The 25,554-nt window shown below is 40.8% G+C and overlaps 1 protein-coding gene across 2 annotated transcripts; it reads right to left on the bottom strand.

The window, feature by feature from the left end:
- Positions 1-594: 594 nt before the first annotated feature.
- NAPG (NSF attachment protein gamma) lies at positions 595-25,554 on the bottom strand. Of its 2 annotated transcripts, none has more exons than XM_075920983.1 (12): positions 25,397-25,554; positions 19,555-19,622; positions 17,728-17,812; positions 16,860-16,877; positions 14,701-14,731; positions 12,643-12,752; positions 12,441-12,507; positions 11,718-11,788; positions 7,361-7,439; positions 6,462-6,541; positions 5,284-5,413; positions 595-3,687 (listed from the first exon to the last, which is right to left on the bottom strand). In XM_075920983.1, exons 1-12 carry the CDS (start codon positions 25,450-25,452, stop codon positions 3,541-3,543), a joined length of 942 nt encoding a protein of 313 aa, XP_075777098.1. In that variant the 5' UTR covers positions 25,453-25,554; the 3' UTR covers positions 595-3,540. The 2 variants fall into 2 exon arrangements, with proteins under 2 accessions (XP_075777098.1, XP_075777099.1); XM_075920984.1 differs by lacking the exon at positions 25,397-25,554 and adding an exon at positions 21,452-22,252.

The following is a 25,554-nucleotide window of genomic DNA, read 5'->3' as shown; positions in this document are numbered from 1 at the left end:
GTAGTATTTATGGAAACTGCGTGTTCAATCCAGAGTCCCTGACTATATAGGTCTCATCGTAGCTCCTGGGATGTTGACTTTGTAACCCTGAACCTCTGGCATAAAGTCATAGTTGGATGTTACCTTATATTATTACAACTCTAAGCCTCGGTCTACACTAGACCAGGCAGGTCGTCTTACGGTACACCATCCAGCTATGCAAAATGTGTAGCTGGATTCAGCTGAGCAACCACAGCGTCTACATTGCAGGAGGCCAACAGGAAGACATGCTCTTATCAGCTTCCCTCACTCAAAGAATGTGGAGTTCAGGACGCCAGTGGGGGCTGCCTTCAGGGTTTGATTTTGGGTGGGGGGCAACACGAGGCTCGCTAAATCGAATGCTAGATAAACCTCCGGAGGGTTGATCTTCTCCATAGTGTAGACGTACCCTCAGGGAATTTGATGCTGTAATTCATTTACCATCTTTCATGCAGCATTATGATATGTGCTGCAATTGTGTATTCTTTAGAAGAAATGGTTTCTTCCAATTGTCCAACAAAGGAATTCAATACTGAAATTGGTAAATCCAGCTGATTACAACCACAGAAAAAAAGCTATGTTTGTAATTTCAAGTTTTATTTCTATATTGATGAAACACATAACCTCTTTCAAAAGAGGCAGCATCTGAAGAGCTGTTACAAATATTCTTCATATTCTATTGCACATCACAGGTTTGGACATTGGATAAAGCACAGTTTCACATTATATGACCACTTTACATTGCATCTGGACATACAAATTCAGTCATATTAAAGGTAATTTACAAATCATCTGACTTCATGTACAATGGATTATATTTCAGCATCTTCATGCAAACTTTGTTTTTAAATAGTTGGCATCATTTTTTGAAATACATTTTCTTGCTGCAAAACAGTACATTTTCACTAACTTGTTTTTAAGTAATAAATTACAAAATGTACCAATTATTTTGAAAAGAAACAAACATTAAATATGTAATATACAGATATCTGTTTATAATTACACATTTACTAAAGGCAGTAACATTCCTAATACACTTTCATTACCTAAAATGGGGGAAATAGATTACATAAAATTGTTTTCAATCATAGCTATCTTTTCATATTTCAATCTTGAAAACATTGCAATCAAATATTAAAATTATTTTCTTTTATGCATACAAGTCCCTTTGATTTTAATGGGAGTTTTGTTTGCATAGTACAAAGATTTTTTTGCCCTTAACTTTGTTTAATCAGTACATGAGTTTTAGTTTAAAATCCCCTACCAACATGGAGGGAATTATCTAGCTAAAATCTCACCATGATACTTGGAAAATTAGTGATTAGTGTCTAATATTGTTTTGAACATCACAAAAACAGATGCTACAAAAGTGCTTTTTTTCCCAAAAGTGGATGCATAGACTTGTTTCCTTATTTTACACAACGTGTTAGTGTTTTATCACTGGGGTAGTTTAAACAAAACTGCAGTACTTTTTGTCTTACTAACATATACAGGCACACAAGAATCCCTAATTTTCTTCTCCCTCTCAAATATCCCAGGTTATGTATTAACAAGTAGTCTTAAATTCCCATTGTAATCTATAAGTTTTCACACGGAAGTACTGTGAATGTCGAGGATATCCTAGAAGCTTCCCTGTTCTAGAGAATACTGTATGTCCATGAACAGTCAAGGAGTCAGAAGTTATTGAGTTCATTTGAATAAGCTACTCCCAAAGTTACAATTGTTAGTACTGTTAAAAGTTCAAGTCACAGATCTTCTGAGGTTTTGCACCACTCACATTTGCCAAATTTTATTTTTTATATTTTATAGAAGTCAAGGAGTGCAAGCAAATTTCCAATATATATGTTTCCAGTATAAACGTGACAAAGAACACATGGGAAAAGCACAGCACTAAAAGGTTATTTTTAAACAATTTCAGATTTAAGACATAAGCTTCAGTCTATTATACAATTTGGGCCCAGAACCATTTTTAAAAACTTCTATCCTTGCATAAGAGAATAAAAGTATCAATGAGGTTCTGGTGTACGTCACACTAGCCTTGTATGACCAATATAGCACATATTCAAAGTTTGCACAACTTTTTACTACGTTCCTAAATCACATATCATCCATCCAAAGGAGCCTTTTCACACTTGCATACTTAAACAGAATTGTTCCAAGAATTCTCAAAATTTCTGAAATAATTTGATGGTTTAACATGGTAAAAGTGACAGTATTAGTGCTTATACCTTGCTTCTCTAATCCTCGCTGCAATTTAGGAGTCATGGTGCGCCATGTATTTCATGAATCCCCCTCAGATGTGAATGACTTCATCCCATAGTATAGTAGATCTTCATGGGTTCTTCTGTAAAAAAATTCTGCAGAATTGAACTCTATGGTCATGGTCTGGTCAAACTGAAGTAGTCAAATTTAGTCTGATCCTGAAGAATATACACTGGACCTTTGTGCTGATTTACATTTACGTGCTTCAAATAACTTTGCCAGATTACTAATGGGAACTTTGCCAAAACTACAAAATGCAAAACAGACCACTTACTAGATACATTATGCTTTAAATAATTGTAGGAGTACTGCCTATTCCAAATTCACAAACTCCTCACATTTTTGAAGAATGGTGTTTTGAGTGATTACAAAATTGCTTTCTTACACTCAGAGGCTTTAAAACTCAGCAAACAGTACATCTGTCTTCCGTCTTTTCTTTATAAAATTAATTATTAGCAGCTTATTTCTCCTTTGCAATATGTAATTTCAAACAGCATCTCAAATTGTGTACATGTATGTGGCCAAAGACCTCTTGACAATATTGTCTCTTTAGATGAAAAAATAATGACAAAATAATGAGGGTATCTGAAGAAACTTGCAAGGCAGCTTCATACCAGTTGTCTTAATATGTTCCATACCCTTTTACACCCTTTTATACTTCTTGGATAATGCTTATAAAAATAAGGTGTTTAAAACAAATCTCACTATAGGATAAAAATGCTTTCAAAATAAATGGTATAGTCCACACCCCAGAGGTTTAAATTTGTGTAAATATCTGATCTGGTAGAGTCCATCATCTTTATTCAGATATGCAACGTGCTAAAAATTACATCAAGATGAATGACCTTTAAAACTGCCAAAGTGGAAAGAAATCACAAACATGTTATAGAGAACCAGAAGAGCCAGTCAAAATATGCTAGAATCCCATGATCTGAAACTCCCGTTGTTTCAATATCTCTCTCCAAACGGATTTAGATTCTTTTAACCCATATGCTTTTAAAGAAATCACAATAGTACTCAAATATATCAGTCAGCGGAAGGCAGTGTACTCAGGAAGTTCTTACCGTAATAGGGAATGAAATCCAGAAATGCTTCAACAAGTTGTGGGCAGTCATGCTTTTTGTAATAGTACCCAAAAGCTGTCAATATTAGCATTCCAATATCATGATTGCAATGAAGCACTGGTAATTTTGGTACCTTTGGATATGCTCAACATCCACAAACAGCAAGTCTGATATTTAACAGTAAACACATTTATAACTAGCACAGTCCACCAGAATAATCGTCATCTTCCTCATCAGCATGGGAACCACCTGCAGTTGATCCTGCTTTCTCCTGTGCAGTAACTGGTGATTTCTTCTTTGTTCCTCCTCCAGGGACAGCCAAGCTAAGACCAAGCTTGGCATACTGAAGACGACAACAAGACGACAGATTAGTGTCCATGTTGTCATAGGGCTAAATCCCACTTGCTTTTTTCAAGAAAGAGTCAAACTGAAGTAAGTGAGACTACATACCTAAGCAAGGTGAGCAGGATTTGCTTCAGGCTATTCACTACATTTAAAATGGCAACAATCCATTATTTTGGAGCATTCTGTTCCAATAGCATAAAAAGACCAACTGCATATACTATTCTCTCTATGCTAAAGTGATTCAACATGTATTATGAATTCTGCTTCTTTATATAATAATCATTGCCACATTGCACAGAACAATTGACTAGAAGTTTAAGATAAGCATGTCTCGTCAATGTTGGGTTTTTTTTTTTTTTTAAATGTGCAGCACTGTATATTTAAATCCATTAACCACCACATAATTAGCTGACAAGCTTTTTTCAATCAAGATTAATTTATTAGGTGAAAATTAATGAATATGGTTAGAACACGTATACTAGGATGATCAAAAATTTCCATTACTGCCTTTCTGTCTTAAGTCTTCTTTCCACAATTTGCAAATATGCAGGATTGGTTCTTTTTTGTTTATGAGTTTTGTTTAAACAGCAATTATTTTCTTGAAAGGAAAAAACCAAGACATCTTTTTGTAAAACAGAAAATGGTCATAGTAATTTACTGAAAACTTACAGTACCGCTCGAGAACTAAGCAGTGCTTGCAACTTCTCTTGCCATCTTGTCTTAGTGCCAACCCACTGATTTCTAGCTAAAATGGATTTGCACGAACAGTATAGTTTTTCTGAGCGGACACATTGAGAGAAGAGTTTTCAGCCCTTGTTGCAAACTCAAGTGCTATTCAACAATATTCCAGTCAATTTTTCAAACAGCCCTACTAATACCATAAGAAGCAACTCATTCATCTAAACCAGAGGTGGGCAAAAGGGCCTCCGCGGGCTGGATCCGGGGGGCACCCTGCTGCTCCCCCACCCCCAGGCCAATTAGGGCCTGGGAGCGAGGGAGCGAATGAAGCCTTCTCTGCTCTGTCCCCGCCCTGCTTACAGCACGTGGTGCTCCAATGCGCTGTGCACTGCTCACAAGGCAGAGTCAGAGGGGAGAAGGCTTTTCACACTCCCCTGCCCCCAAGCCTGAATTGCCTGGAGGCGGGGGAACGCACAAAGCCTCCTCTCGCCCTGCCAGGAGTAGCGCCATGCACTGATCGCACAGGGAAAGGGCTTTGCCTTGGGGGTGGTGGAGCATGCCAAGCCTCTTCTAGAGCATGGGCGCCTAGTGGGAAGGGGGACAAAAGGGCTCCCCCACCCCCAGACCAATCATGGTCTGGGGGTGGGGTCGCCCTGCCCCTTCCTGTTTAGGCCCTGCCCCTTTCGGAGTGGCCAGGGGCCACTTCAAAAATTTTTGAAGTGGCCCCTGGTAAAAAATTATTGCCCACCCCGATCTAAAGCTTCCAGATGAGAGAAATGTGGAAATTTGTAAGTCGTGAGCAGTAAAGTAGACAGTATGAGATGCTGGGAGGAACAAATCCAGGACAAACAGAGTAGCTCCATTTTTTTCTCCCAGAAAAAGTGTTTAAGAAAATGCATATGAAATGCTAACTTACATCATTGTCCATGTACTTGAAGAGAGGTGAATTACAGACATCAGAAACTTGATCCTGGTCCTGGTTGTCATATCCTTCTAGAAGCTGTTCTAGTGCTGTACAATCTTCACTCCCATTGAATCCTGGTATACTAAATGAAACACAAAATTAATTTAAAACATTCAACTCTTATCCTCTCACCGCACAAAGTTCTTCTATGTTTATGTGACGCTGATTAAGAACAGAGGAACAAGCAGCTGTAAGGCTTGAGTTTATAAAATTATAAAATGTTACGCTGTTGCTTAAATAAGTCTCAAAACCCAGGCTGAACAAAAATGTCTAATGGCAAGAAAAATGTATTTTTGAGTAGATGATCATTTAACCATTCAAATTATAAACAAATCTCAATATTTTTAATAGTTAGTCACCTTCTTGAGACTAGACAGAAATTACTGTCCCAAAAGGTAGAAGTACCTTAAATTTCATAAGTTTCTATTAACTAGTGATTATATGCTTCTTTCATGGTGCATGTTTAGAATCACACATTTGGAATTAGGCATGTGAGACTTAATTAGATAAGGGCCATTTTAGCCTGTCTTCAGAAATTGTGCATTTTCAAAATTCTAATTTCAAGATAAAAAGTGGCAAGAAAATGGCAACAGATCATAAATTCAATTGAAGGCAATCAAAAAGTCCCTTATCAGTACTGAACATAGTTATAAAAGCTATTCTCTACCTATTTCAGATACTAAATGAGGCAGTACTTAAAAGGATTAATTTTGGGGAGGAACAGCAAGAATCCTGTATTGTTTATTCAGCTTTTACTAAAGCAAAGCAAACAGATCATATGGGAAGGAGGAACAAAAAAGGGGAGATAAATTAACTTAACGTTTTTCTAGCTCTTCAATTTTTAAACAAATAGCAAATCAATATAAATATGTTCACTGTTTATTTTAAGATTATGCATGTCTTGCTATTCAATCAATGGTATATTAATAACAATCTGACAATTTAAAAACATTTTTCAAATGGGAGCCTTTCAAAGAACACTGCATTGTTATTCCATAAACACTGAGTAAAGGCTTAAAAACTGTGGAAATATAGCATTGTGATACAGCTCTTTAATAAAGATTGATATGAATTAATCTTTACCATAAGCAAATTTAAGTTTGAAAACAATGTGGCAAATATATGCGTACCTGTAACTTTCCCTGACACATCTTTCTGCAGCAACATAGTCATGTCTATGAAGATGAACTAAGACTTGAGCAATAGTTTTCTAAAATAAAACAAATGACTGATCACTATCTTAAATTTGCTTACTGTTTTACTTCTATTATTAATTGAATACCGTAAGTCCTGTACCTTGTTCAGGATAGATGTAACAAGATATGCCAAAACCAATGGCAAAATTGCTCTACACATTTCCCTGACCCTCATTCCCAACTGAAAAAAAAAAGTTATCTGCACCAGCTGTGGATCTGTCCCATTTAAAAAAAGTAGAGGAAAATCAGAATGTCCTAATTCTGTTTTATCTGAATCTTGGTTTACAAATTCAGAACTGAAGACAAAATTATTCTAACAAGAATTTTGAAAAACTACTTTTTTGCTCAAGGTAAGCAGTCAGAAAATAAGTTAATGCATTCAAAATAATGCATTAATTCAAAAAGTTAATGCATTCAAAAAGTTAATGCATTCAAAATATCTCCTCCTCCCAAAAACACACATTTAGAAAACAAATTAACATTTCTCCCATCCCACAAAGCCCAAAGGAATTATTTAACTGTATTTGCAGGTTCAAGTACACAGATTTTATCTTTTAACATTTTCAGTAAGTTTATCAGAAAGCTGTCACAAAATCAGAATGGCTTTAGAGCTATCTTCAGCTTTTTCAAGACTATTGTACGGACGCAAGAAAGTTAAGGGGATGGGTGAAAGGAGGGGCAATCCATCTGGAAGGTGTTCATCTAGCAAGAAATTTATGCTAGACCTCAAAGCACAGTGTCATTCACTTACAGGTAGCTGCAGACTCACAGGCTGATCAGTTTCCCCCTCTGCATTTCTATTTTATAAAACAGAAATTCACTCAGGTATTTACCTTGTAACATGTTGGATAATTTTCAACTTCTTTATAAATACTTTTCTCCTTCTGAAGAGATAATGCAGCCTCATCTAATCTAAAAAAACGTGAACAAAAACAAATGGAAATGTGAGAAACTAGTGTAGAGAAACTACAGTGATGAGATCTTTATGATGTACACATTTTATTTTTTGTAGGTGGTAAAGAAGGCGCAGCAGCTGTAAAAGTATTTCAGTAGTCCACCTGCAGGCTATTAAAAAAAGTTAATACTTGCATCTTCTAATCAATTTTTTTCTCCACACTGAAAGAAGTCACTTTTTTTATTTAATCCACTGGTATTCAGAACTGTAGTAATCTAAACACTGAACCATCAGTTTTAATTTGGTCTCCAATCTTGAGAACATGAGTGTAACACTGCAAAGGTTAAAAAATATATATATATGTAACTTTCAAAAATCCTCTTAGTGATTTTTGAGTTACCAGGTAAAATACTAAAAAGAAATCCAGAAACCAGTGCTTCAGTGGGAAAGCAATCCAGTGCTACACATTAGTGAAGTTTAGTTTTATATTAATGAGAGTACCAATAAATTTATGTACTGTACTTTTCAAGCATTTCCATCCCTGTCATTGCCAGATGCCAGACTTATGTGAAAACAAAAGGTGTAATCTTTGAAATCAACTCAACTCATTCAAGGAAGCCACAATCCAGGGTACATTACTTTGTTAAAATTAAAAACACTAATCTTGATGAATTGGGAATACCCAAAATTGCAAGAGACACGCAGATAGGGCACACTCCTGTGAAGAGCTGAGGTTTGGTCTAATCTAGTGTTTAAATTAGGAATGTTAGATATCGATTAATTTAATAAGTATGTAACTGCATCAAATCTTAGCAGTTACACGATTATTTGATAGTCCCTGGGGGCGGGGCTGGCAGCCAGTGCACACCAGCCCCACAAGAGACAGCAGCGCAGGGTACCAACAATCCCTATCCACTGGGGGGAGGAAGGGGAAAAGGAGGCTCCCTGAGGATAGATGCTGCACTGGCATCTCACAGAACAGCCTCTGTCCCCCACCTCCTCCCACCTGTCTTCCTGCATATACCAGCTCCCGCCTGCCCCAGTCACCCTCCACACTGCTGCCTCCCCTATCAGAGGTAGGGGAGGTGGCTGCACAGCATCTGGTGCTCGTGGGGAGCCAGTTTAAAAGCTGGCTCCTGCCATCCCACCCTTGCTGCCTCTGATGAAGGCAGCAGCATGGAGTGGGGGGATAAGTTGGAGCCGATAAGCTGGCTCCACAGAGCCGGCTGCCCCTCCAAGCAAGCAGGAGAGTGCATGTAATCAATAGGATTAACTGATAAGCCCAGGAGTATCAGTTAAACATGTAGTTGACTACAGGTTGACATCTCTAGTTTAAATATTGCTGGATTCCACCAGGATGTTCACCACCCCACGGGTGTAAATAAAAATAATGCAAAATAGAAAGGAAATGGAATGCTTACTTGTGAGCTTTGTGCACTTCTGTTCCCTACAATGATCCTTGCTCAATAATATTTAGGTAAGAAGTACATCAAGGATAATGACCCAAGAGCTCACACTGGAACTCTGGAGGACAGATGCACTCAGGACATTCATGATACATCTCATCCAAAAGCTAACATCTTTAGCAGCACAGTATCAGCGTCAAACTGGAAAACCGGTTCTTCGCTGACTGGAAGGGACAAATGTCAGCTACTGAAACATCAATTTATCTGAGAAAGTTTGGCACTACCCTGATTTTTTTCATAAAACTCTCTCTCTCTCCGTATCTAAATGATATATTTTAAACCACATTTGCAAATGACAAGACTGCTGTTTGTTATAACCACACTCACCTTAATCTACATATAAATTTAGTGAAATAAAATTTAGCAGGACTGTCCAAATTTTCCATCCTTTATATGCCTGAGGAATAAATACATTTGCAATGTGATCACAAATATTTTTAATAAAAGCTTTCTGGGTCTTTTCAGAAAAGAAAAAGAAAAAAAGAAAAAGAAAAGGTGATTTCTGGTTGCAAAATATGACAATAACCCTGCCTAATACTCTCAAGAGGCATTTTAAAAAATTTTCATATATGTACATATTTATCAAAATACTTGCTAGTCTTTTGTAACATTGGTGCAAAAGCCATGCCATTTAAGAGAACTTATGAACTAAGGATGTTAAATATCGACTAATTGACTAATCAAATAGTTGATGAATTTTGCATCGAGTATTCGATTTGTCGAGAGCGCACCTCCACCTTTGAAGTGTAGCAACAGCTCTAGGGCTGTTGCTACCATTCAAAGGCAAAAGCGTCACGTGAAGCCTAGGTCAGCTGGAAAGGCCCCAGCTGATCCCAGGCTTCACGCAGTGCTGCCACTCTAAAATGCCGTGAGAAGCCTGACACTGGGCATTTGCTTACTGGATAGTCAACTAGTCCTTCACATCCCTATTACAAATGCTACTGTTATGGTCTACTATATTCCTTTTTTAAGCATAGAAGAGTGCTTTAGTTTTGAAAAATGCATGGAACCAAGAAACATGATTTAAAATTAGCCACTCTAAGGGTATGTTTACACTGGCACTCTAGTTTGAACTAGGGATGCAAATGCAGGCATTCGAAATAGTCAATGAAGCGGTGATTTAAATATCCCGCACTTCATTAGCATGATCTCGCTGGCGCATTACTCCAAATGCCAGCTGATTCGAAAGTGAAAGTGCACGCCAGGACGCGTTCGAACGAAGGGGTTTGGTTCGAACTAACGTGTCCTGGCGTGCACTTTCACTTTCGAATCAGCTGGCATTTGGAGTAATGCGCCAGCGAGATCATGCTAATGAAGCACGGGATATTTAACTCCCCACTTCATTGACTATTTCGAATGCCTGCATTCGCATCCCTAGTTCGAACTAGGGTGCAAGTGTAGACATACCCTAATAGAGGTACAAGTTACATTTATCCAGTATAAATCACTAACTTCAAAATAGTTATTTGGAGTATGTATGCAAATTATTAATTACTATAACTGAATGCATTAAGGACTTCAAATAGCAGCTAAATCATTCAATATTACTCACATAATTATTGGCGATCATACTTATTTCCCTACCAAAATTTCTTTCACCCAAACTCATAAAACAATCAAAGAATTTTGATATTTTAGACTGCTACCCTTCTGAAACAGAATCAATGATATCTGCAAAATTAGGACTGTCCTGATTTTGCTCACACAAATATCTCAGTCTGCTATTGTCACTGATAATTCAACAATGAAAACACAACAAAATACACTTCATAACAATTGGTTTCCAGTTTAATTATATTTAAGTTACTTGACATGCCAAACCCCGAGTGACATCAGATACTGTGCGCCCCTATAAATTAGTATGACAATCAAGCTAGCCTTAGAAACATTAATGTACACATCTCAGCTGACAGCCCGTCTGCCTCGGTAAAAAGGGTTTTCTAGTTTCCCTTTAGATCACCATTGTTGCTTGCAATTATGGCACACACTCAATGTTTGATAAAATATAATTAGAACATAGACTCAAACAGCATTATAGTGAGCTATAGGCTGTAGTTAACATGTTTATGCTAACTCATAGTAAAGTTTAGTACAACCAAACAAAAGTATTAGAAAAAACAGATCACCCTGTTTATTCAAGATCAATCTTTCCACCCTTAATTCAGAATCAGACATCCGCACAGAGGTTGCTTTGGTTGTTCATTCCTCTACTTTAGATCTTCCATTTGTAAATTAGATAGACTATTAAGTGCTTATTATACAGCAGCAGTATGGGAAATAATTCATACTGATGAAAAATGTTACAGACGAAGCACAGCAGGTACTCAGTAATACATAATTATTCGAGGAACATTGAAAATTTTATAGCACCAAAAATAAGAAAACTACTGATGAGCTGCTCTGCACTCATATATAGCAAGCAGAAACTCAAACTGGATCCTAGGCCTGGTCTACACTACCACGGGCCATCAATCTAAGTTACGCAACATCAGCAACTTCACTGCAGTGAATTGATGACAGTCGCTCTCCACTCAACTCCACCTACAATTCTTGTCTGGTGGAGTACTGGATTGGACGGGAAAGCGTTCAAAAGTTGATGTATCATGTTTAGATACAATAAAAGTGACATGCACACATTCTGCATCAATTTCTGCCTATCGATCTAGTGGGTAGTGTAGATATGCCCCCAGTCTTCACAGTCATTGGCATAATCTTGTTTCCCCAGTAGCGACTTCTGAAGAGTCAGTACGTAGATTCAGTGAAACTCAGGAGTAAAGATTTCAATTATAATCAGAAGAAACATAGGTTATACAGAGTATAGAGTAATACCTGCGTCCTCTCACTAAAAGTCGTGAGGCCTTCCCAAGTAATTCTACAGCCTGCTGTAAACGTTCTTCATTCTAAAAGAGTAGGACAAAAGTTTTACACATTTGTGGCTTTAACTCAATCCAACTTAATTCTAACCCGCTTTTAAGCTGCTCCCCGTGAGCACCAGAGGTATCACAAGTAGCAGCGCAGGGGGGAAGGAGGTTCCTCAGGAGCCAGTGCTCATGGGAAGCCTGCTTAAAAGCTGAATCCCCATGAGCACTGATCTCCACCTGTTTTCTGCTGCCTCTGATACAGAGGCAGCAGTTGCAGTGAGGGGGGGGGGGCACTTGCGTGTAATCATGAAGGAAGCCTGAGCTCATCCGTTTAACTGTGTACATTATCACATCCCTACTCTAGACCAGCCAAGAAGTGGAAGGAAACTGGTTAGGAGATGAAGTTTAGCTCCTGTAAAGTGGGAGATAGAGTACTGGTAGGGAAAGAGCAAAGCTGGACTCTACATCTTTTAAATATCTGAGTATGAGCTGAGACTTCCTGTGCAATGTTATTCACCCACTACTGTGATAGAGAACAAAACAGAGCACAGAACTCAACTTCATGTTATAGCTATCTGTGTGCAGTTATTGGGAGGCTGACTGACCTTGAGCATTTCTTCCTTCTATTCGCTCTTTATTTCCTTGCCAATATTTATTTTTTCAGTGTTCAAATTAAAATGGTAGTACTTACTTCAAACACCGATGCTGTCTGCTGATAAAGCTGTACAGCCTTTTCCGGGTTCACACTTTCTATAAGCCTATAATAAATGCAAGCCAGCATTATTATTCTTCAGCTCTCATAATAAAGTTTTCACCTATTAAAAGATTCAGCTAGAAGTCTATAGAAAGATAGCACCAATGATTTGTCCTAGCTGTCAACACTGCAGGCTTACTTTCCAGCCCGTTCCAGTGCAATAGCTGCTGTGTCAGGTGTCCCATTCTCCAGGTACATCATACTGGCCTTCTCAATCAGCTGAATTGCTTCAGGAAGTTTCTGCATTTCCTGTAAGAAAAGTTGGAAGAATCACAGTGTCAGAAACTAAGCTACTATAACAAACTAAATAAAAGGATTCTGTATTGTATTTGTACAGTTCAGTGCCAGGGAAAATATACACAACACCACAATACAAACATGCAAACAAGAGACCCCTCCTGCTTTGCCCTACACATATCTATGATGAATCAGAAAAGCTGGCTGATGATGTTTTCAGGATTAGCTACATGATGAAATAACTAAGTACTCGCTCAGTGGAGTACAAAACCAGAGCAGTTAGCCTTTTTTTCCTCTTTGTTGAGTTGGAATAAATTGGTTTCCAGGTAGCGAAACTTTACAATTTAGGAAGGCACGTCATCAGAAGTGGACATATATACAAACTTTTTATAGGACTTGATTTGAACTCTGAAATAATTCTCTGAAAATCTTTTAAACTGATCAACATCTGAGTTACAAGGTCACAACTGGCTATGGTAGTCAATTACCTTATTTTTATTTTCTATCCCCTACATTTTTTTCAATTACTGGTTAAACCCATTCAGGAAGCTGCATAGTTATCAAGTCCTTATTGCATTAGTCACTATCGGGAGTCTGACAAATTATATTAAAAAACAATTCCTATTGACTAAGATTTATGTTGAGCTAAAGCAGGAGGGCTAAGAGTTATGGGAGCTGTCACTGGGAACTACAATATGTAAGTTTAGCAAAGGATCATGAGGTAAATAACAGGGATGTAAAATCCTGTTTAATTGGTTAATCGGATAAACATAATTTTATATTTAATTGGTTAACCAATTAAACTAGTTGAGGCTCACTGGGCTGCTTCAGCTTCCACCAGTTAACTATAACCAGTAAGTCTCACCTTTTAAGGGTGGTCTACGTAAAGTATCTTACTATGTTTACTGATCTTATGGCAATTCTCAACTGATGTGAAATAAATATTATGTGCCATGCAGAATATTCCACAATGTTAGAAAAAGCTAATGATTTTGGACTATGTAAAGAAGATACATCAAGAATGTTGGTCAGTGATAGCACAACTTTCAAGTGTTTGCTGCTCCTGTGCTGAAAAGTTAGTCAGCAGCTTTTATATAAGAAATCATCAATCCAAATATATACCTATACCACCCACAGGAACTATTTTTCCTCTTACAAACATTTACAAGAATTCTTTCTTTTCCTCATACTGTCTACACTGTAGACAACATGCCAAAAATCTGTAGAGTGGAAGCAGAGCTATGAAATGGTAGTGACGCCTCTCTGCCCCTCAGCCTAGCGGAACTACTTCTACGGAAGTCAGATACCACAGTGAAAGAGAACAAGTAACTGGCTGCTCCTGACAACACTATCAATCCTGCTAACTCCCAGGAACTAAGAAGTTAACAATGACCTTGTCATCATTAGCCATTTTATGTCACTCAGAAACGGAGGACAGTTCTAGTGGGAGAATATCATGGAAGAACTCAGGAAGGCAGTATAGGATTGTTCTCACATGGATAGCTCTCTGACTTTGTGGAGCTTTGAAAGTAGAGATGAGTATAGTACAGCCCTGATCATTCTACAGAGGCAAACTCTTCTCCCTTCATAAGAGAAGGAAGGAATATCAAATTCAAATCCAAGTTCCTGACTCTTATGGGGCGTAGCCTTAGTAGAGGACAAGACCCAATATTATTTATTGGAAGTAAAAAAGATCTGCTGATCCAATGAAGTATATTAATTACACTCTTTGAAATACATACTAAATTCAAAACTTCCAGATTTTGATTTTTCAAGTTTCAACGATAAAAGAATGTTGAATTATTTAAAATTCTTGGGAGGAAAAAAAAATGTCAATGAAAGTGCTAGTACCACATTAAACGAACACTGCATGAAAATTGCATTTATTTTCAAATATAACTGTTCACAGACTCATTATTTATGTATTTTGTTGAAAACAAGTGACCAGTTAAATAAGTACCTTTAACATCATTCCTGCTTGTTCATAAGCTCTGCAAAAAAAAAAAAAAAAAAAAAAAAGAAGTTAGGTTTACTCAGTGTTATTTCATTAAGTTTAAGCAACATGTCTTAAAGGTGAATCAAGTATTATCACTGAAGTGATTATGCTTAGTGACACACATTTCATACATAGCTTTTATTTAAAAAAAAAGTTTCTCACTTACGTGAGAGTGACAGATATTGCAACCCCAGGTGGTATCTCTGGGGAGCATTGTAGTAAGTTTATGAACGATTTATGTATAATTGCGTTCAACTCCATGGAGAAGCAACTACAATACCACTTCTGGAACTAAAAACAGTAGACAATTAAGGCCCAGTTACTGATACTTCAAACAACTCAAAGGGCAAACCACCCTCAGCAAGAGTTTGCATATACTGATTCGAGCTGGGTTTTCCAGAGGCTCAGAAACAAAGAAAGGACTTTGATATAAAAGGCTGTGTTTATAATAGTCCTTCTTTCTGACTCAGCAAAGAGTCACATTTTTATCCAATGGAACTGAAATCCTGCTGAAGTGTTGGAAGAACGGCCTACCAGAGCTCCATACTACTGATGGGTGATTTCTGATATATTTAGTGTACATGTAAGGCTCCCCCCCCCCCATTTTTTTAAATGTTTTCTCTGTATGCTTTTTGTCCTAAAAATAAATGTATCCTGCTGAGAAAGCTATGTGGCAACTTGTAACGGCTGGCATACACCTGTTGTATGTAGGGATGTTAAATTGCAAGTCATCAACTAATCAAATAGTCGATGTATTTTGCATTCACTATTCAATTAGTCAACAGGGCACCTCTGCCTCCATCCCTAAGGCTGTTGCTACACTTCAAAGGCAAAAGTGCCGCGTGGAGCCTGGGGTCAGCTGGGGACTCCTCTGCTGATCCCAGACTCCATGCGGCGTTGCCAGTTTGAGATGTTGCAGGGAGCCCGGCGTCAGGCTCCTCGCAGCATTTCAAAGTGGCAGCGCCACACGGAGGCCCAGGGTTTGTGGGGTGTTACCAGCTGATCCCGGGCTTCATGCAGCGCTAACACTTCGAAATGCTGCGTGCAGCCTTGCGACACTCCAGCTTGCCCTGGGCTGCACACAACATTTCAAAGTGGCAGCGCCACATGGAACCCAGAGTCTGGCCCCAGGAGTCTGTTAGAGGCAGCAAGAGGGACGGTGGGGGGAGGGAAGTGACTAGTCATCTAGCCTGTCGACTAGTCCTTCACATCCCTAGCTGTATGCATGAGAGAAAGCATAGTACTGATGCTGGCCTTTTGGCAGGCTGGCTTGTTGGGATTATAACAGTGTACGGTAGAAAGTTGTTCATGGGTATGTGACATGGGTCCCCACCATGAGACAGATGATGGACAGTTTCCTGAGATCTGACTAGGCACCCCCAGACTGGGCAACAAAGGGGGATACAGGTGCAGTAACCCTGAGATTGTGACAGTGCTGTCTTCTATGGATGAAGTGCTTTTGGCCATAGTCAAAGCATTAAAAAGCATTGTTTCTCAACCAAAACCAAAAAGATGCATTCCCTGCTTCTATAACAGATACTGGGCAAGGAAAATTTTCCACCACTGCTTCAAACTAATCAGACAATCTTTTCACTATTTGCCACGAGTTAGAGGAATGGGAGAATAAAAGAGGTCCTATTGTGTTTTTACTACACAGTGACATAAGACATTTCTTTAAAAAAAAACATACACATTACTAATATAATATTAACCTTCTTAATTCTAAAGCATCATTCTGGTGATTAGAGACACTAAAGAAATTTCAAGTGTGTGAAGATAAAGCAAATTATTACCTTTCATACATCAAAACTCAAAATGAAATATGCAGATCCTGAGTAATATCCCACTGATGATTAATCCAAGAGATGCTGAAACTAATCCTGAGAGGTACTGAAAAGTCATAACTTCCATTTATTTCAATGGGATTTGCAGAGTCTCAGAAACGTTCTAGGATAAAGCCACTTAAGTCTAATCATGAACCAGTGAAATTAATCTAAACTTTTGCCATTTATGTCAGTGAAAGCAGACTTATCCCTGAGTTATGCATCTTTTAAATGGACCATCTTTAGCAATCTATAGCATACCAGGAACCAAGTAAAATTAACTGAGGAATTTAGACTTACTTGGCAGCATGAAAGAGACTGGATGCAACGGAGCCAAAATTAAGGATACACAACATAAAAATGATAGGCAATTTATATATATATATAAAATAATTTACTAAAAGATTAAACAAAGTGAATTATCATCTAAATAAGAATCCCAAATATAACATTTATACAGTTCTAAAACTAATCTGATAAGTGTTCATGTTAATTTTGTTTTAGTTAAAAGCAACACCTGCAAAATTCAACATATCCAAATATGAAAATGCTGAAGAAACTAGATTACACTCAACTATTTGAAGAATTTTGGGTGTTATTACATTGTGTTACTGTTATGTCAGTTAATCTTTTAATGTATATCATACATTTCTAGGCACTATGTGGCAAAAACCATCGAAATGATTAAATAAAGAAGTTATTCCCTAAAGTACATTTCTTCAATTTAAAAGCCATGTTACTAATTAACAAGGAGGAGATCCCTTCTAAGTCACCTACTTGCAGAAGGAAAAAACACACCTCCAACAAATCCAGGGACTAAATCCAGGAATAGAAAGCAAGCACTAGAATCTGCTAATACAATAAATAATAGCTAATGCTAAGTGCCTGACCATCACAATCACAGACCAACCCCACGGTGCTAAAGACTGGTCAAGCAGAACAAGAAGATGGTTCCTACTCCATAAACCTTCTTGTTTTTCATTCAGTAGAACAAGCCCCCATGGAAACATACTTTTAAAACAATTTAGAAGTTAGCTAAAAGAAATCTTTTAATATTTAGTCTGTTTGTCTCTTACATCTTTCTACACCACCCACTCCCTCAGCCCAGTTCCGATTGCTAAACACTTATTCAATTCTTTGAATACTGAAACCATCAGTGAAAAGATACGCCTTATTACACACATGTGCTTCAGCTTCCCTCAAATAGGCATCCTTTGCCTGGTCAAACTGTTTGGCATTTTTAAAAGCAACACCTGCAAAGAAGAATTAAAAAAAATCTTAAATTATGACATTTTCCTTTTTTCCATCTACTGTTAAAGACACAAGTGACCAGATTTTTAAAAAATATTTTAGCCATCTAAAATGCAGATGTAGTTAGATTTTCAAATGGGCATCAGCTGCACAGACACTTCTAAAAATCTTTAAAAATATGCCTCAAAGAAAGTAATTAAATTATTTATTAATTTATTATACCTTATATCAAGGCACATAAGAATCGCTCTTAGATTATTAGTACTGTCTCCCTCTAAAAGATGTAGTCTAATTGGCTTGTCACAATAATCAGTCCCTCTTCTCAGCTGCATCCTTGACCTTTAATATTCTTTCCATTCACTGATCACTAATAATGTTAAAACGTTTCTTATTTTAAGGTTCTAAAACATTAGAAGTGATGCCTCATTTCAATTTCCCTTCTAAATCAAGATCCCTATCAACAACAAAGTGCATCTGCAATAAATACCAACTTTCATAATTAGTTCTGGGTATAGTACAATATAAAAACTCCTCACTAAAAACCAGCTAAGGGGTACTAAAAGGATTTTAAAAGTCACAGCAGATTCAGTTTAAGTGGACAGCACAATTAAAAAACAAAAACAAAACAAAAAAAAAAAACCACACACACACTTTTTTTCCAGTTGCTATTGATGACTTACAAAAAACAAGGATTTCAAGTTGAAACTCTTAACCAGGACTCTCTGGTTCAGAAGGACCACATGTGTTGCAGAACCAGAGAGCCCCGGTGGAGAGCTAGCACCCGGGAGCCCTGCAGGGTGGCAGGGAAGCAGGAGCCTGATGTGTAGCAGCAGGGCAGTGAGTCCCACACGCAATAGTGGGGCTATCCAATAGGGCAGCAGAAGCCTGGCATGCAGAGGCAGCGGGGCTGCCCAGCGTGGCAGCAGGAGCTGGTCCCTGCAGTGAGAGCCTGATGCACAGAGATGGTGGGTCTGCCCGGCATGGCACCAAGAACCCAGTGTTCAGAGGCAACAAGGGCTAACGGAGCAGAAGGGGCCAGCGAAAGAGAGGAATTGACCAGGAGGCCAGCGGCTGGACCAGGGCTTGTGGCAGGGAGGCCAGAAATGACCTCCTCTGGTCTGGCAAAATCCCTTATCCAGGACCAGTTAGGTCCTGAGGATGCCGCACCAGGGAGGTCCAACCTGTAGTCTAAAAAGAGGACAAAGAATAAATAAACTCAAAGTCACAGCTGCAGAAGTTTCTGCTATTTACTTCTAAGCGGCATTAGAAGTTTCCCTTCCACACTCAAAGTCCAATTCTATAGCTATGCCTTGCAAGGACCTCTCACTGAAGACAATAGGGAATCCTATTGCATGGACACACAGACACCAAATCAATCCCCTACTTACAAAAAGAAAAGAGAAAGAGTCTAACTATTCCTCACAATAGGAGTTCTAAAATTTTACTCAAAAGTCCATTAACTCTGTGTTCAACTGTAATTTGCATGCAAGATATCTGAAATTATAATCTGGACCAAGATTCAGTTTACATTCTATTAGTTCTAATCACTTCAAATAACTATTTAAATCCCTAAGCACAGTTTGAAATGTAAAATTAAAAAGATATTATTATTTTACTCACTGTCCTCATAGTCACCTATACATTTACAGACAATGTCTTAAAATGACATTTTAAATATTTAAAATTAAATTACTGGAATATTTAAATCTATGAAATGCAATCTGATATATATAATCACACGTACCTGCCTTCGCATATTCAGTAGCTGCACTATCATAGTCTGGTTTCCACTTTAAGAATCCAGTTTTCAGGCTGAAATGCAAAATAAAAAAACCTATCAACAATGAATGAAAGTTTAAAATAAACTCTTCTTCCTGCTGTCAACATATATGATTTTGTTGCTGTTGTTTTAAGAAGAAGCAATGAAGGAGGAAGAGGAGACAGGCTTGCAAGGGGTCATTGCCTCCCACCCAGGGCTGGCTCTAAGCACCAGCAAAACAAGCAGGTGCTTGGGGTGGCACATTGCCAGAGGCGACATTCTGGCCAGAGAAGAAGCAGTCAGGGAGCCCCACGGAAGCCGCCCCGAGCTGGGAGTCTCGTGCCTGGCTGCTCGGAGCCTGTTTCTGGCCCCAGGAGCTTTGGCCCCAGGAGCTTTGTTCTTTCCCCTGCAACTTCCCTGCCTGTGAACCCCCCTTGCCCAGCTGTCCCTCTCCCCCGCCTGTGTGCCCCTGCCCACTGTCCCGCGACCCCCATCCATCTCCGCTCACTCTTCTCTTCCTCCGGCTCGGCCTCTGCCCAGCAACCCCGCAGCACCTCCTGGCCCACTACAACCCTGCTGGGACCCCTTCTCCTCTTCTCCCCCTCACCTCCACCCTCACCCCACCTCTCTGCTGCCCACCTGGATCCCCATCTCCTGTCTGGGCCTCTAAACATTCCCCCACCACCACCCCATTCTCTGGGCCCTGAACCCTTCTCTTCCCGCCCCGCCACAAATCCAGCCCCCTGACCACCTAACCCCTGTCTGGGACCCAGGTGATTCTCCCTCCCGCTTTGGCTGTGGAAAGAGAACTCTGGTGTTCCCAGTGCCCATATCCCCAAGTGCCTTCCTGTCTGGGACTAGAGAGCTTTATTCAAATTAGAATTGTGATCCCATTTAAATAGGTTTTGTTTTAAATAATATACCTTTACAATTAAATTAAAAATTGTTATGGCCTAAGTTTATCATAACCTATTTAAATAACTTATGAAGTAATTTTAAAAAGTAAATAGAACATGTCTCCTGTCAACTTTTAAAGAAATTCTACCAGTTCACTAGTGTAAGTTGCTGTGTAGCACCCAGAACCAGTGTTTACATCAGCAGTAGCTTCTTTTGCAGGTGAAGAGAGAATGTTTTTATTACTTTGGTTTAATCAGCTAGTTTGATTCAATGATTAGTTCATTCACCGTTGCAAAACCGCGAGTTGACGAAGCAGAAAAACTTGTTTTCCTCTTCTCTCAGTAAAAAAATGGTTAGGAGAGCGTTGTAACATCTTGAAGAATATGATGACTAGATTTGATCTGTTAAATTCACTAAGGATATTTCCTTTGTTTAATAAATGAATTTTAGATGCAAAACGTGTTTGTATACTTGTTATGTGTCCTTCACATTTAAGGTAGTTTTATTTCATACAAAAATTAAATGCTGGTTTTATTTTAAATTGAATTTCCATCCAGACAGAAGTAGGTGCAAATCATATGTTTTTTAAAAAGTAGCCACTACTTAGCAAATAATAAATGGGGTAATCTCCTAAGGTGTTCCTATTATACACCATTTGTAATAGAATAAAAATGTAAAAATTAAGAATCTGATTACATGTCAATTACACAATTATTTGGGCATTTATTTAGTTGGTAGCTGCACTGGGTATATTCTCCTGGTTAGTAAATAGAAGCACCACATTTGGCAAAAAGGTTATATTTAGTTGTAAATCAACATGTTTTAAAGGTTGCTAATTAATAAGACTCAACCATCCTTTAGGAAAATATTTTAAAAGTATAATTTAAATGATTAATTGCTCATTTAAACCAAGGTTTTCTGCTTGCCTGTTTAAATCATGATTAAAAATTATATATTTAAATCAAAGCTATTTAAATCAATCTACCCTGCTTCAGAGGCTGTTTGGTCCATCCCTGAAGGAGAAAACACAGGGCTGCACTCATGGAATAGGTCCTAGGCTAGTGGGGTTTTGTTGTCTGGTGCCTGTCTTGTTCTAGAAAGTTGAGCTGGGGAGTTGAAACAAAAGTTCTCTTAGTCCCTTTGAACTGTTTCGTATAGCGAGGCTGATTCTTGTCCATGGACACCAGCCATGGAGCCATGTACATTAGGCTGATCAGCAGAGGGAAATGAAGCCGTGATTTAAATAATCGCGGCTTCATTTAAATTTAAATGGCTGCCGCGCTCTGCCGTCCAGCTGATGATCAGCTGTTTGTCGGCAGATCAGGGCAGTCTGGACGCGACGCTGTCGACAAGGAAGCCTTTGTCGACCAGCACAGGTATGCCTCGTGATTAGTTAAATGAGATTATTTTAATCGCGACTTAATTTCCCTCTGCTGAGGGTTCCATCAACGGAGCCATGTAGTTAAGACACACCCCAAGAGTTGGACAGCTTATGTGTTGGGGTTGGAGTCTGATTATAAGGCTTCTAATAATAAAATCCCTTTGCAGAGTGAGGAGTGGGACCGGGACTCTAGCACGAGGTGATGTGAACAGTTGCATGCTTCGGAAGTCTTTAACTGACTTGCTGTGGATGAACCTGCCCTCCCGGGCTATGTCTAGACTGGCAAGATTTAGCGCAAATACTCTAAACTCAAGAGATTTTGCGTTAGAGTATTTGAGTAAGAGAGTGTCTACACTGGCATGTGCCTTTGCGCAAAAGCGTCCGTGCCAGTGTAGACGCTCTCTTGCGCAAGAAAGCTCCGATGGCCATTTTAGCCATCGGGCTTTCTTGCGCAAGAAATTGATGTTACCTGTCTACACCAGCCTCTTGCGCAAGAACACTTGCGCAAGAGGACTTATCCCTAAGCGGGAGCATCAGAGTATTTGTGCAAGAAGCATTGATTTCATACAGTAGAACGTCAGTGTTCTTGCGCAAATACTCGCGGCCAGTGTAGACAGGCGGCAAGATTTTGTGCGAAAGCGGCTGCTTTTGCACTAAATCTTGCCAATGTTGACACAGCCCCCATTGTCCTCTCATGGGGAGTCCCTGGAGCTCTCCTAGGAGATGAAAATGCCCTGGGGTTTGGACTCCCCTCCAGAGCATACTTCCCACTCCCCAGGAAGCCTCACAAGCTGCATTTGCACACGCACGCACCCCCAGAAAGCCACACAAACTGCATTTGCGCATGCAACCTCCCCAGACAAAAAAAAGGGGGGGGGGGAGGGCATAGCCAAAATTTATTTTGCTTGGGGTGGCAAAAAGCCTAGAGCCAGCCCTGCTCCCACCCTCTTTGACAGCTTCAATGGACACCATCCTCACCCATCCATGTGAGATACAGAGAAAGGGGAGAGGACTGCTAGACACTATGGGTGAATAAGCAAGGACCAAATAGTTGGGCCTCACTGCCCCATCTGATCATACTCTGAACAGGTACTTAGACATTTCTGGACATTCTGTAACTTCACCCTCTCTTTTCAGGATAAGACTTATTTCTGATGCATGGGCAGTTTGGAATGAAAATATTTTTACTTAGCAATAGTGGAGCAATTTGCTTCAGTGTATAGGTTTTGGCATTAAAAGCTAACTACAGTAAACTTTGGATAATCCGGCACCTTTAGGACCTAGGGGGTGCCGGATTATCAGATATGCCGGACTATTGGAAAGGGGGAGAGCTATGAAGGGTCTGGGGTGGAGTAGGGGGGATGCACCCCTTGGCACTGCGGGACCAACCCGGCAGTACCTCAGCTGCTCTGCCCCAGGCTTCCCAGAGTCAGCCGCTAGTCAGTTTCAGCAGCGGCTGAATTGGGGAAGCCCGGGGCAGAGCAGCTCCAATTGTCCAGCACTTCCGGGTTCCAGATGGTGCCAGACCATCAGGAGTGCCGGACCATTGGATGCCGGACCACTGGAGTTTTACTGTAACATGCTGTATTTGACAGTTTATGTTGCCTGCCAACAGAAGGGGTGTGATGGTGTTAATGTTTAAACTGTTAACCAATTAGGCTCATAGGTTAACTTCATGGCTATGTAAAAAGCCCCCCCTCGTCCTACTGCTTCTGTATCAACAGCAGCATCGGGGACAGGCAGGAAGCCAGTGCCTGCCCTCTCCCTGTATTGCTGCCTCTGACACAGAGGCAACAGTGGAAGGGAGGGGAAGGAGAAGGTGCCATCAGCTTTGTGGGAGCTAGTACACGCAGGGAACCATCTTAAAAGTTGGCTCCCCTCTGCCCCCCTGTGTTCCTGCCTCCATATTCCTAGCCTACAGCAATGGTTTTCAACTCTCTCTCATTTGAAGACCCCGGAAAAAGATTTGAATGGAGATGTGAAGTCCTTTGGAAATCTTAAACAGTCTGCAAACTCCAAGGGACCCACCGGTAAAAAACCATTGGTCTACAATATTTTGTCTCTCTTGGCACTTAAATCATAATGTCTTTTGGAGCAATGATTACATTGAATGCATTTATACCAGGATGGGCAAAGGGCTTTCTGCGGGCCCCCTGCTGCTCTCCCTTCCTCAGGCCAACCAGGGCCTGGGGACGGAGGAGCATGCAGTTTCCTCGCCCCCACAAAAGCAGACAGCAGCTAGAGACACACACCAGCTGTTTTAAAACAACCACATTTATCTCTAGCTGCCGCACACCTTTGTCGAGAAGCTTTGCGTATTCCCTGCCCCCAGGCCAAGTAGGGTCTGGGGGCGGGGAGCAAGCAAAGTCTTTCATGTCCTGTCCCTGTCCTGCCAGGGGAGTGCGGCTGCTAGAGAGACACACCAGCTGTGTCTCTATAGCTGCCATGCGCTCTAGCGGGGGCAAGTAGACTTCACATGCTTCCCCACCCCCAGGCCCTGATTGGCCTGGGGGCAGGGAGAGTGCACAAGGTCACCTTCTACTGGGCGCCTAAAGGGAAACCACCAGCTGTTTTAAAACAGCTAGCATTTCTCTCTAGGAGGCAGGGCAGGAGATGGAGGGGGAAGACTTCTCACACCCTCCCACCCCAGGCCATCTGGGGAAGGAGCACAAGAAGTCTCCTGGCTCTGCACCTTCCAGGGTGGCCCCCTTTTAAAAATTATTGCCCACCCCTGATTTATACTATACTGTTCTCAGCATAACAGTACTAATATTAGTTGGTGGCCTTCTGGTGCCATTATTGTATACATGAACAAGCAACAAAAGCAGTTATGTGTAAACGCTTGGCTTTCAAAATAAGTTTGCTGTGAGGACAAGTTCACTTAAAACTGCTTGAGCAAAATCCAGTCCCAAGTTTCCTTTCCAGTCTATTTCTGATGCATTTCTCCTTCATCTCATTTCTCTCATTCACCTGCCTCGGAAGCGCCACTCCGCGTCTCTTTTCTTTCGCTCAGCCTCCTAGCCTGGGTCTCAGATTCCCGGGCAGTGGGGGAGGCTTCCCCGAGGTGTGAACCCAGCGGAGGGGCCCGTCACTGCCTCGCTCTACAGCGCGGGGGGGGACCTCCGGCCCGCGCTATCTGCCCCGGGCCCCGCTGTCACCGGGTTTGCGCGCACAACAGGCTGGGTTACCAGCGACTGGCCCCAGGGAAACAGGATCCGAGCCTCAGGCTGCGCCGCAAAGGTTCGTTCCGCCCCCCGCCCCCCCCGGCCAGGCTCCCGGGAACCGCCGCACCGCGCGCGCGGCATTCTGGGAGCTGTAGTTCTCTCCGCGGAAGCGCGCGGGGCTCAGCTCCCAAGGCGCCCGGCCGCGCGGGGGGGGGAACGACAGCCCGGAGCGAAGAGGAACCGGGCGGAAACGGCTGCTTCGAGAGCCCCCGGAGCCTGGAATCGCCTCCCTCCTTGCCCCGCCCCCGCGAGCGTCTCCCAGGAGCGAGCGGCACCGCCAGGCCCGCCGCTTCCTCGCTGCCCCGGCCTCCCGCGCCGCGCTCACTATTTCTCCGCCTTGGCAATGTGCTCTAGCGCCTCGTTGATCTTCTGCGCCGCCATCGCACCGGGCCGGTCTGCGCCTGACAGGAGCTGCCGCCGCCGCCACGTCCCCGCCCCTCCTGCCTCAGAGAGGAACAGGCTACGGCAAGCCGGAGAGCTCAG

This window comes from Pelodiscus sinensis, chromosome 2, assembly GCF_049634645.1.
Source record: "Pelodiscus sinensis isolate JC-2024 chromosome 2, ASM4963464v1, whole genome shotgun sequence".
Lineage (NCBI taxonomy): Eukaryota > Metazoa > Chordata > Testudines > Trionychidae > Pelodiscus > Pelodiscus sinensis.
The sequence above is the reverse complement of the archived record's forward strand: the minus strand, read 5'-3'. Positions and strand labels throughout refer to the sequence as shown.